Below are 13,328 nucleotides of genomic sequence, written 5' to 3'. Positions count from 1 at the left end.
ACTTTGTCTTATTCAGACTGTTGGGCCCCCTGGTCTTTTGAAAAGTTCATGCATCTCTGCAATGCTTCTTCTTCTAAGGTTACGTGAAAGTTGAGTAATGCTTCTTGAAAATTGTGTCATAATTTTGTATGTATATATCAGAAGGTTGGTGTCTACAACCAGCAATTTCAGCGTCATCTCTCCAGACTGCTTACTGCAAGTTCTGTGTTTTTCCAGCCTGAACAGTGAATGATTACTTCCTTTTGTCTTGATAATTTATCTGTAATTTGTGGCCGTTTGCAGAAAATATGGGGTTTGGATTAGTCTCCATTCCAGACTGCCTCCTGTGCCAGACATCCTGCTCAGCTGTAGTTGGGACAGATAAGTTCCAGTCTGCCCTGAGGTCTTCTCAAGGACCAGCTTGCCTTGCTTTCGAGCCTGGCTGCTGAATGTTGGCATCCTAAACACTTCCTCTCAGCACAAATGTACGCACACACCGAGCCCATAAACTGAATTTGTGGTTAATCACACAGTGGTTTAATAGAAAGACTATCAGTTTCAAAGGAAGTAAACAGCACAGCAGCTGACACGCACTAGACACATAAAGAGATGCTGTCCAGTCAAAACAACCTGCAGAGACATACCGACTGCTGAGACACACTAAAAGAATTCTTCACAGGAGTAAACAAACATTAAATTTTTCCACTGATTTTCACATCGTTTTTGCTGTCTCTGCACACATCTCCACCACCACGAGCAAAAAGAAGAAACACGTGGCCTTTTACACAAGCACCCCACAACCCTCGGTTATTTCATTCCCGACACACTCCTCGTCCCCTCCCATTCTCTGAGTTAACTGTATAAATACCCACACTCAGAGCATTATCAGGATATCAGACACTCAGGCGAAAAGAGACTAGCTTAAGAAAACAAAAGAGAGTCTAAAAAAGAGTCTAGGTTTTTAACAAGAGAAGTTAGACAACTGCATCTACAAACTCCCACATACCACAAGATTCAGTCCTCTGAAATGTGGCTCCAAGTGTCCCTCTTTAGTTTGTCCGGCTTACTTCTGTCAATCCAAACCCAGGCTCAAGATCAAGCCTCCCTCCACCGCTCCAATGACCCCTCTGGACATTGTCATTACACCTTTACTGTGGCCAGTCCACAAGAGTCCAGCTGCCCTGGAAGCGACCGCGAGATGGATGGAGTCTTGTCCAGGCTCACCCTGCTCGAAGCTTTGGTCAGCCGTCTCCTAGCAGGAGTAGACAAAGGCACCATGACTGGGGTTGGAGCTAATAGAGAAGAAGGTCTCCAGGAAGCTTATTCCCAGGTTACTGGGAAAGAAACCAGCTGCAGCAGGATAAGGAGCGTCTAAACAGGCAGATCCAAGAGCTGCAGAGGAGGTTGGCTGAGCTGAGCCAGGAGGCAGAGAGCCTCAGGCAGAAACCCTGCCAGCAGACACTCACCTCAGTGGGCACTCAGCATGAAAACAGACCAGCCAATGGTATGTACCAGTCAGGGGGTAACGGGAAACCACACAAATAAAAAATGATCTTAGTTAAAAGATTGTCAATCACAAAAGAACACATTTTTTAACCACAAAATCATACAAATTCAAAATAATGCTTTTTAAAAAAATAAAATAAAATCTGTGAAGAAACATATTTTATGCAATTTTTGCCAGCTCTAATGTTTGTTTGTTTTTTTCAGAATAAATGTTTCTGTGGTAGACTCGTGCTTTGAAAAGTCTAAAGAGGCAGAGACAGGCTGGCCTGCAGTTAACTGTCCCCAGTTAAGTAAGGGGATAGGAATTTTTACCACAGTCTTTTTTTATGGCTTCGTCACTCATGTTGATGTTTACACAAGTGTGATTATTTTCAGGGTTAGAGCATCAAGCACTCTGAGGAAAAAACAGGGACCTTACAACTTTGAGGTTAAAGTGTTACTTTTGAGTTTTGCTCAGAATTTGTATTTCTCTCCCAGATCCCACATATGACTTTGGGAATAGTGGATATCAGGAGATGAAAGCTGAAGTGACAGAGATCTCTGCATCCCACGTCTTCCATGAAGGAAGTCACAACTTCACAGGTAGCGTTTTACTGGAGTTGTTGGAATCGAGCATTATAGCTTTTAAGCAAATTAAAATTTAGAGTCTAAATTAAAGTAACTTGCTTTTTTCCCTCAGGTTGTGGAGAGTTAGTGTCAGTGGGAGATCCTGTGTCACACAGGAAATCTGACAGTATCACAGGGAAGTATGGTGTGTGGATGCAGGATCCAGAGCCTCAAGGCCCTCAGTACACCAACAACACTGTGTGGGGTATTGATGCAGTGAGAAGAGATGTGCGTCACCTCTTTGCATATGAAGACATGGATCAGTTCTCCCGAGGTTTCCCAATGAAGGTGCTGGTTTTGCCAGAGCCTGTGGAGAGCACAGGGGCAACTGTGTACCGAGGCTCCCTTTACTATCAGCGAAGACGCAGTCGGACACTGATTCGCTACGACCTGGCTTCTGAATATCTGGCATCCCGCATGGACCTGCCTCATGCCGGCTTCCATGGCCAGCACCCTTATTCCTGGGGGGGCTACACTGACATTGACCTAGCAGTGGATGAACAGGGTCTGTGGGCAATCTACAGTACAAGTAAAGCAAGGGGTGCAATTGTAATTTCACAGCTGAACCCCGAGAGCTTGGAGGTGAAAAAGACCTGGGAGACTAATATTAAGAAGAACACAGTGGCCAACGCTTTCATGGTGTGTGGACGTTTGTACACAGTTGCTAGCTACACTGTTCCCAACACCACCATCAACTTTGCGTTTGATACAGCCACTGGTGTGGGACAAGCTGTCTCCGTGCCCTTCAAAAACAAGTACAGTTACAACAGCATGGTGGACTACAACCACGCTCAGAGGAAGCTGTATGCCTGGGACAACTTCCACATGGTCACCTATGACATCAGACTGGGCAGGGCCAGCCATGGCAGGAGCTAGAGAGGACACAGAGAAGGACTGCTGTTGGCAGGACTGATGCAACAACAAGTGATAGAGATGAAATAAATAATCATTTCAGGTGCTTTGTCAAGGCTGTGCTATCAATGTGTTTTGAATTTTACAGTATTTCTGTGACATTAGTATCATAAATAAGGAGTGGCATAAAAACAAAGAACTATTCATACAGTAAAGCTGTTCAGTGTGGTTATGTGATATTGTTACTGATGGCTCATGAAACAGAATTGTAATCTGCAAATGTTATTTTTTTATTTAAGATATGAATTTATGAAATAAAGTTTTTGTTTTCTGGATTGCATTTTGAAAATGTAGTCACAACCAAGCACTCATGTCCTCAGCTGCCAAAGCCACAAACTGCAGCGTTCCAACTGCTGACTATAGCTGCCTCAAAGAGCAAGTTAGTAGACTACAGTGGTTACAATACCTAAATTTAGAGCTGACTGTGCTGTGGTTCTCAGATTTACTGCTTTTTGTAGATGTACACAACTGAATTGAGCAGGACGTAATCCAACATTTCACAAGCCATCTCGGTTGATTTGCATCCTCTACAATGACAGCATACTCTTCAGAATAACTTTAAATTAGACCTGGTTAGCATAAAGGTGGAATTCAAAGAATGAAGCTCAAAGCTAAATTATTCTCTGCTACACTTTATGTAACCTACAGAGCATGAGCACCACAACCCCTGTGAAACAGTCCAATACAGGTTAAAGGATACAGGATGTTTCATAAAATAAAATAAAACAAAAACAAAAACTTCACATCATACAAGCACATTTCCTGTTCATCAAATGCCCCCGAGCAATTCTAACCATTAAATATAACTGTTCTTCCTCTCCTATCTATCTTGTATTTCTTCATCTCTGAGTGCAGTCAGTTGTTATTCTTTTCACTACCCCATGAAATACAGCAGCAGGATGTTTAGCTAGCAACACACTGTGACAGCGGTCCACAAACCTGACCTGATAGAAATGTTACATTTCAAATTACCTGACACTTTAATAACATGTTACTCCCTTTGTACTTGCTCCTCATCTTTATTGCTAACTTGATGCTGAAATACCAAGACCAATTCCATATAGGAACAGTTTAGTGCTATAGATTCTGCATAAATTATCTTTGTGCATCTTTCATTTCGTTGTATGTTGTAAGCGTTGGTGATGGCTAAACCAATAGGATTGTCTTTTATGTCTCATTGTTCCCTTCATTTAGGCACAAATCTGTTTTAAGGTGCACAGTACCGGGAAATAAAAACTTACCTCAAATGCGTTAAACCTAATGTAACAAGCTGTTTTGAAAATATAAGGAGTAGAAAGCACAGACCTTTTATTTTAAGCTCCTTTTTGCTAGCCAAAGTTAGCATCCTAATGAAATAAACAAGCTAGCTGGAAATAGCATTAGCTGGCATCGCCCACGTTCATTAAAATATGGTTACGTCTTCATTAAACAAAAACAAACCATGCCACGTAGAATCAGCACCAGCAAAGGAGCTCAGCTTTGGAAGCTAATGTGCTGTTTATTACCTACAACCTCAACCACAGGCTTATCTACAGGCAGCATTAGCCAAGTTAACTTATGTCATAAAATAAGGACAACCTTAGTCCATTCTAATACTTAATACTACTGTTAGATGGGCTGGACTGTGGGTTCAGAGATCCTTCCTCGTTGTTATGCTACTTCCTGAAAAATATAATTTTTCATTAAATAGAAATATTGCCCATTTTCAATTTGAGGGCAACAACATCAAAAAAGTTGGGACTGGGCAACAAAAGGATGGAAAAGAAGGTGGTACTAAAAAGAAACAGCTGGAGAAACATTTTGCAGTTAATTGGGTTAATTGGCAACAAGTCGGCAACATGACTGGGCATAAAAATAGCATCTTAGAGAGGCAGAACGTCTTAGATGAAAATATGAGCAGAGGTTGACAATCACCAAAAAACTGTATCTACAAATTGTAGAACAATTTTAGAGGAATGTTCCCGTGTAAAGTTGCAAAGAAATCATTCAGAGTACATAACGTCATCAAAGGTTTCTGGGAAGCACTGTGTGCAAAGGACAAGCCTGAATATCATTGCTGAATTTCTGAATGTCTGCACTGAATTTAAAAAAGTATGATTCTGTCATGGAAACCATTGCATGAACTCATTCACTGTCTGTGAACGTATTCACCGTGCCATCCACAAACATAGGTTAAAGCTGTCGTGCAAAGAAACCTTTCTGAATCCAGGAAAGAATTGAGGCCAAGAGAAAAACTGTTCTCTGGTTAGGCAAATCCAAAATTTACATTCTTTTTGAAAAACATACGCCATGTCCTCCCAACTAAAGACGAGGGGGACCATATTATCAGTGCTCAGTTCAAAAGGGTTGCATTAGCCCTGCGGAATTAGCAGCTTTCGCATCAGGAAAGGCCCCATCAGCATGATTACTGAGTGCAGGTTTTAGAGCAACACATGCTTCCATCCAGTCCAATTTATTTTCAAGATTGCCCTGCATATTTCAGCAAGACAATCTTGATGCACATACTGCAGCTATTACAATAGCACAACTTTATAGTAGAAGAGTCTGGGTGCAGAACTCGCCTGCACTTCAGATCTTTCACCAACTGAAAACATTTCAAGCATCATCAGAAAATATCTGTCCATCTTCTTCCACTTATCCGGGGGCCGGGTTGCGGGGTCAGCAGCCTAAGCATAGAAGCCCAGAACTCCCTCTCCCCAGCCTCCTCCTCCAACTTATCCGGCAGGCCAACCAAGAGATGTAATCTGTCCAGCGTGTCCTGGGTCTGCCCCAGGGCCTCCTCCCAGTGGGACATGCTCCCAACACCTCACCCAGGAGGCATATTTGGCAGGCCCCTCACTTTCCGAGAGAAAAACATACTGCTTTTAAAAGAAGACGGGATTTGTCTTACAGCTCTAAACATGGCTCTGGCAAAACTTTTTTGAGGCTTGTTGCAGCCATCAAATTCAAAATGAGCTAATATTCTTCTTGTAATTATATATTTTCTCTTTGTAAACCTTTGATATGTTTTCCATGCTGTATTGTGATTAAAATATAATTTCCTTGTATTTTGGCTTTAGTTACATTTTACATTTACAGGATATCAACCTTATTTTGGAATTGAGGTTCTAAGATACACAGTATATTCAATAAATGTACTCCTCCTTTTATAATTACAGAAAGCCTTCAGAAAATTGTTCCTATTTAAACACAACTGTGTTCTTTAAATTTAGATGATAAAAGTTTAAATAATATGAGTATATGTATTCACACGATGAAACTGAAAGAGATGAGGTTACTTCTGTCACATTTCTTGGAGTAATAAAACCGCTAACAGACACGCGCCCACACGTCAGCTCACCTGCATTATTTGAAAGTCAATAAAAATGAGCAGCTTTGCTTGAAAATATCCCACGTTCCCACTTACAACCTGAGCACAACTTGTCACACTTTCCAGCTGTTTATGTAGGCTACACACGCATCTGCTCTCTTAACCTGTTCAACATGTTAACTCCAAACCCACATGTATCGAGTGTAATGATTTCTGTAACAACTGCTTGCTTTGGAAGTGGTATTCGGTGTGTTAAAAAGGAGGCGGTGGCAGCAGTTTATCAACACTGTAAGATGAGATGGAATGTGTTACCGTGCAATGACAGTCAGGAGACTCAGCAGCAGCAGCTGATGGAAACTTGGTTGAGTGTGAGTTGACTTTCCCCACAACAATGTTCACACAAACACACTGTGGCTAAGCCACATGAAAAACAAACACAGAAAAAATTCTCACATCATGAAGTGTGTCAAGGGGGAAGTCTCTTTTTTATACCACAGTTTAAACTTTCACACACACTCAAAAAAAAAGAAGTAATTTTTCAAGATAGAAAATTTAATTAAATAAATTCAACATTGGTTTCAGGCTTGTGAAATTAAGTCCATGCATTATCAATAGTGATGTGCAAACAAGCAGCTTAATGGAGGTAAAACATTTAATACTTCTACTTCAAAATAAAAGTAAACACAAAGACAAACACATAACGCTGATACAGATTTTTTTAAAACATATAAGAATCCTAAAATAACATCAATAATCAGGAATTTCAGAATTACCCACTCATGTTCAACATTTTCCTACATGCACACACACCTAAACCTGACCTAATGTTTCCCATCTATCATCCAGAGTCCATCGCAAGCCCTGTTCAGCCTCTCTCCCAGGCCAATGAGCAGCGCGTCCTGCAACCAGTCCCAAGTCACCCACAGTCTTTCCACCAGACTGTACTGGCAGTAGCCCATGGCCAAGCCAAAGCCCACATCTGTCACATAGTGTCTTGCAAGCAGCAGTCGGGACAGGCTCACCAAAGCAGCCCACCCCACCACCAGGAGCCGCATGGAGTCTGTGTCCACCAGCTGGGCGAGGAAGAACCGGGCGCACATGGCCGCCCGTGAAGCGTGGCCGGAGGGAAAGGAATAGCGCTCCACGAAGAAGGTGGAGAGGATCTCCGAGCGGTTCTGGGTGGGCATGCGACGTCTGACCAGAGTCTTCACAAGTCTGACAAGCAGCAAATCCAAAATCAGAGCTGTGGGGAGGAAGGAGTAGTTTTTAAAGTTGAGGATGTAAATAACAACAAGATTGCATTAGATATATATTAGTTTACAATAATAACAATTATTATTATTATTAAATATTAGTATTAGTATTACATTTTCCTTAAAATATATTAGAAAAAGAACTAAATAGCTGAAAAGATGAGTAAAAAATGCAGCTGAAGTTCTTCAGTTGTTGATACATTTATTTAAAGCTTCAGTTAATTATAGATTTACACTGTAAAGACAAACAAAAGTTTTACTTTAGTGTGTTGAACTTAATTTGTACCAGCTTTGAAACACTTGTTTTCCCGCTTAAGTTAGCTGTACTTTCTGTCCCCATTCTGAGTTGCACGCATAGGTTTTATATAAAACCTGTATAAGGTTTTATATATTTTTTATACTGAGAAACAGCCGACTGACATAAAGTCAAGAGTCCTCTGAGGAAAAGTAAAAAATTCTCCCTGCTTTCTTGAATAATTGTCCAGTTTTCAAATTATTTCAAGACATTTTTTTTTCAAATGCTGCAGCTATTGATATTTTTTCAGTCTATTCTCACACCAAGGATACCTCTTCAGCCTAACATCCTCTAAAATCAGTCTGCTGCTGTGATCACAGTTTGTATTCTTGTTTCTTAATGCTTATCATAATCCTGAAAAAATATTCCTGGAATTTATTACATGATCATAATTGGAGTAAATGACCCTACTCTCATTAATATTCCTGGCAGATTATTTAGATTTGTGAGCTAAATCTACATGATCGGCACTGTGTCCAACAAAAATGACTAATAATATTAAATTGACTAAGTAATACTTTTACATCCCTTGCAATTCCTTTGATGTCTCTAAATATCCTATCCCATCATCTCATTTATCATCAAATTTCAAACTTTCCCAAGCTTCCTAACACAGGTTCTGAATCCGCAGCGAATACTCTACAAATACTTGATGGCCTTGCCCAAAGTTCAAAAGTTCAACGAGCTCAGCAGCTTTAGGAGCTAATAAATTACATTTGAACATCTTTGATAGTCCATGAGGGCTTTCAGATATTTAAAGAACTGAGATCTAGGTATTTCAAACATCTTCAGATGTTTTCAGTACATCATTATAGCAAAGGTCAAATTTTGCAGTGAACCATGGTTAGCAGCTTTAGTTAGCACTCTGCTAAACATTTTGAAGTCAAGTGGAATTTTATTTCAGTTGAATCAACCAATAGTTGAGATTTTAAACATGTTGAACTCTTAATGTAATACCTTGGGGAGCTGAGCAAGGCTGAAGTAAAAGCATATAACCAGCTCAATTTATTGACCTAGAAAAAAAATTCTAAAGGTCTTTGACCCGGTCAATACCTGATTGGTCTAACATCATATACTATCTCCAAATCTCCATGGCATCCTGGGCTTTTACAGGCCAGAAATAGCTCTGGCATTTCACCACAACACAATACAGTATAGCAGCACAGAGCTTGAACTCAAGGCTGCAAGTTCACAAATATAATCTACACGTGCAAATAAATCATCAGCCATGACCGGTGGATCACATCTCAGACAGCTCCCACGAAAAACTTTCCATCGCTGTCGTGCAGTTGTTTCTCGCTCAGACACCATTTACTCCTGCTAATGCATTAATTGGCACTAGTTGGACTCATTTTGGTCTCTGGACATTAAGAGCTATTAACGTTATCTAGCTTTGACCAAACATGAGAGCCACTTATGAATGCCACGGGTTCCACTGTGGCCATGGCACAAACGTGCATAATAACGCACCGGCTTATCGGCAATGTGGTGATAAATATGAAGCTGCGAGAGCGTCGGACAGCTAAATAAAGTCAGTTTGACTTTGGAGCACTTCTTACGTAAATATCGAGCCTGTTGATGGCTGTGGACTTAGAGATGTGTTATTTATTAAATCAGAACATATTTTTGTTTCATTAAAGACATAAATCCTAACATTAACTATGGTGTAATGATACATACCCAATGCCAAATTCAGCATGATCTCTTGCTCCTCCACACTTCGTCCACGGAGAAGAGTGTACACGGTGCCGATGAGCCACGGGATGACATGACCGGAGAACTCGACCAGCCGGACCAAGGGCCGTATGCTGCCCCATGCAGACCCCTCACAGGCGCACACTCCGAGCCGTTTGGACAGCCATAGATCTATCGCCAGCAAAAACCGGAGCGTTACAGTAAATATCGGCTGACTCAGACTGACTGAAAAGTCTCCCGTTTGCGCTCCAGAGGCAAAGTAAGAACAGCTGGAGCTCCGACGACGGACTTGGTATTCAAAAGTTGCCCGGCTTCCACACGCAGCTCCACGGCAACTATTCCGCCTGGACCCTGGTGAGGACATTTTGGTTGGACAGTGCCGTAGGTCGTATCCGCTCTCCTTTATGGCCCCTGATGAGCTCGTAACATCCTGCCCGGTTTACAGGGGATAAATGGTACCAGTTTAGAACGGGACCGCTCTTGTCACGTGACAAGAATGAATCCACAAAACCGTGCTCGTTGAACGGGTCCGGTGTTGAGCTTTAGGCTTTTTCTTTAAACTTGGAAACCCAGCGAACACGTTATCACTTGTGAACCAGATAGCCCGCCTTGACTGTAAAGTTTGACTATTTTGTTAGTTGTGTCATAATAAACATTTCATAATAATAAATGTCTATATTCTCTTCACGACACCGGTCTGAGCGCAAAATGTGTCACAACTACGCCAAAGGCTCAGAGCGCAGCGCTTTTTATGAACCTAAATTGGGTCTATCATGCTGTGGCAGTGCGTGCGTGGTTTCCGCCTCTTTATTTTGCTCTGCCTGCTGTCACCAGACCTACTGCACACCGGACTAAACACTTCCACGGCCACAGCATGCCGGGGCTGCTGCTCGGAGACGTGTTTCCTGATTTCGAGGCAGAGACCACCACCGGCACAATTAAACTCCACGAATTTCTTGGTGATTCGTGAGTAGACTTTGTGACTTTTTATTTTTGACGCTGCAGGTTTACAGACTTATTGAGAATTCGCTTAAGAGCGGGGAGAGAGGGCGGGATGTAGTTCCTGTCATGGTTTTTCACTTCTGCTTTGAAATACTGCATGTGGCATTTTTAAAATCTGCATATTGTACCTATAATGACGGTATTGTGGTCTAAGTGCGATCTAAGTGTGTCTAAAACAACACTTTACCACTTAGTGCATCTATCAGTAATCATCTCTTTGTGAGACAGTGAAAGCCTTCTGATATTGAGAGCATCTGTAAGCTGAACGAATGAAATTGAGGTCAAACCTGAGAAAAAAACGCTCCTTTGAGTGATTATGTGCAGACCGCTGACCTCAAGGTGGAGAAAAACAACTTTGCCATCACTTTTGACAACTTTGCTAAACTCGTTTTACATCCTGTTGTCCTTTTGTGAAACCCAGAAACAAGCAGTAACACACACAATATCAAGAAATGCAGACTGATGCGGAGAGGAAACTGGGTCAGGATGAGGCCTCTTTTTTTCTGAGATCGAACTGAGCATGGTGGTAAATCTGACTCATTTCAGATGGGGAATCCTGTTCTCCCACCCCAGGGACTACACTCCTGTGTGCACCACAGAGCTGGGCCGAGCTGCCAGACTCAGCACTGAGTTCAGTAAACGCAACGTTAAAATGATCGCCCTATCAGTGGACTTCCTGGAAGATCACCACGGCTGGGCCAAGGTGTTGTAACTACATTTTATTTATTTATTTATTTGCTGCACACCTTTAAGTATTTAGAAGTATTGGAAAAACACATAAAGAAAGCAGGAAGTCGGTGCTAGCTGGTGAACTGTGCTCTAAGCTTGGTGATATTTCAGCATTCTGACTTCCCAGCTGAGCGTAGTTCTTTAAACAAGCCACAAGAGATTTGCAAGCCAAATGACATCGAGATATCTGGAGTAATGCTGGGCTAAATCTATGTGGGTATTTAGGATTTTCCAACAACATGCTGAAATAAATGAATCCTTCTGGGTTCACTCAAAACCTCACTCCTATTAAAATCTCAGGTTTCTCAAATGAACAATGAACATTGAGCCTGTGCAGGCCTGACTCCTATATATAGTGTGTGCGGAAACAATTTGCAACACAAATAAAGCTTCGACCACAAGCTGTGAATTTAAAACTGGGATGAAAGGTGTATGAACCATATTGAGGATCTATAGAAGGACGAGGCTTGTGATTATGGGATGTGTATGAATGCTGTGTGTTTAGAGAGGCTAAAAGTGAGACTATCTCAGCCGTGGCAACTTTTTTTACTGCTAGCACTCAATTTGATTACATCAGTTACAACTACTACATTTCCCTTGTGGGATCAATATAGTATCAATCTATATATCTTTGAGAAAGCCTGAAAACCCCTTGTGTGAAATTGTCTTCCTGCTTCAAATATTTGATGCTTTTTAAAAATATATATTGCACTTCAAAGTCTACCATGTTGCCTTTGCAACAGCTGTGAAATGAGCATCACTTCTCTTCCCAAGTATAAGGTTAAGTACTGTATACTACCTCCAAAGTTGTCAATCACAATGATTAATAGAAATAATAATCATTAATAATGTCTGTGAAATATCTACAATAGAACATCAAGGCACATAATCAGCAACCATCATTCCTGTGGCAAAATAGGATTATTATGTGAACAACCGCTGTTCAAAGACCACTGCGCACATTTACTCAGGGCCTTCTTGATGCGATGTTCTTCTGCTTCCCTGGCTGCTGTGTCTGTGGGGATGGTGTTGGCTCCGTGCTGTAGTGTCCTGATGACACCCAGTTTATGCTGCAGTGGATGATGAGCGTCAAACCTTAAATACTGATCCATATGTGTAGTTTTACATCAACTTTTAAATGTCCCTGATTACTAATGGAAATCTCACAGTCTAAGAAGGCTAACCTGCCACTTTTCATATCCTTCATATCCTTTTCACCTTTCCTTTTCGGTGTCTCAGATCCTCCTCCTCTCTTTCTCTTTCCATCCCTTCCCCTTGGCTAGCCACCATGGGGCTCTGCCCCCATTACTTCCCTCCCTCTTTTTAAGTCCAGACTCAAAACTCACCTGTTCACAACAGCCTATTCCACATAAGCTTTTCCATCCTGCTACTTTAATTTATTTTATTTATTTGCTCTATGTTTTATCCTTATATTTTTGTAAATTTTTGTTTGTTGTAATTGCTTGTGAACAGTGTCCTTGAGTGTTTTGAAAGGCGCTTTCTTAAATAAAATGTATTATTATTATCCTCCCTGGTAAATTTGATGTGTTGGTCCACCGAGTTAATGTGATCAGTGAATTGTGGCACATCTTAAGGTGTCATCACCATACCTGAACCAATGACATGGTGGTGTTCCAGGGTAGGATAACAAAGCCCTCTTTTCCACTTCTTCCATGTAAAAGTTGGCCACAATGGGTGAAACTGGGCAACCCATGGCACACCCATGTTTCTACCTGTAGTACTGACTCTTATATGTGAAATAGGTGGAATTAAAACACAGTTCCAAAAGCAAACACACGTGGTCGGTGCTGAGAGTGGTCCTGTTGCTGAGGTTGGTGTCATCCTGTAATCACTTACAAACTACCTCCACTGCTTCAGTGACTGGAATACAAGTGAAGAGAGATGTAACATCTCTCACCTTCTCTTTTTTTAATCTTTTTTTTTTAATAAGAAACGTATGAGAACACAAATAAACCGAAATAAACAAGTAATCGAAAATAAACAAACGGGTGTACCATCTAGTCATATATACATATATACA

At 41.3% G+C, this 13,328-nt stretch overlaps 3 protein-coding genes across 3 annotated transcripts in view; 2 read left to right on the top strand and 1 right to left on the bottom strand.

The window, feature by feature from the left end:
• The first annotated feature begins 880 nt into the window (after positions 1-880).
• On the top strand, positions 881-3,278 carry LOC102289130 (myocilin). Its single transcript, XM_014337911.2, is given in 4 exon segments — positions 881-1,322; positions 1,325-1,483; positions 1,963-2,067; positions 2,165-3,278. Coding segments are annotated over 4 exon segments (1,383 nt in total). The 5' UTR covers positions 881-1,006; the 3' UTR covers positions 2,968-3,278.
• A 2,736-nt stretch (positions 3,279-6,014) lies between these two features.
• Positions 6,015-10,371, bottom strand: LOC102311096 (phospholipid phosphatase 6). The gene is made up of 2 exons (XM_005935711.3): positions 9,542-10,371; positions 6,015-7,556 (listed from the first exon to the last, which is right to left on the bottom strand). The coding sequence occupies exons 1-2, from the start codon at positions 9,918-9,920 to the stop codon at positions 7,135-7,137; spliced, it is 801 nt and encodes a 266-aa protein (XP_005935773.1). The 5' UTR covers positions 9,921-10,371; the 3' UTR covers positions 6,015-7,134.
• Positions 9,796-13,328, top strand: part of LOC102289430 (peroxiredoxin-6) — a 14,384-nt gene continuing 10,851 nt past the window's right edge. Inside the window, exons 1-3 of the mRNA XM_005935634.2 lie at positions 9,796-9,910; positions 10,391-10,522; positions 11,105-11,261. Of these exons, the coding sequence (XP_005935696.1) occupies positions 10,431-10,522; positions 11,105-11,261 (249 nt within the window). The 5' untranslated portion in view covers positions 9,796-9,910; positions 10,391-10,430. The remainder of the gene's footprint in view (positions 9,911-10,390; positions 10,523-11,104; positions 11,262-13,328) is intronic.

This window comes from Haplochromis burtoni, unplaced genomic scaffold (assembly GCF_018398535.1).
Source record: "Haplochromis burtoni strain Fernald_Lab_line unplaced genomic scaffold, NCSU_Asbu1 Contig_199, whole genome shotgun sequence".
Lineage (NCBI taxonomy): Eukaryota > Metazoa > Chordata > Actinopteri > Cichliformes > Cichlidae > Haplochromis > Haplochromis burtoni.
This window is presented reverse-complemented; position numbering and strand designations above follow the sequence as displayed.

Excerpts from the sequence above, each read along its gene's own strand:
- LOC102311096 (XM_005935711.3), bottom strand. The coding sequence starts at position 9,920 with ATGTCCTCACCAGGGTCCAGGCGGAATAGTTGCCGTGGAGCTGCGTGT. Across the intron at positions 7,557-9,541 it reads CATGCTGAATTTGGCATTGG|CTCTGATTTTGGATTTGCTG; the intron begins GTATGTATCATT and ends TCCTCCCCACAG.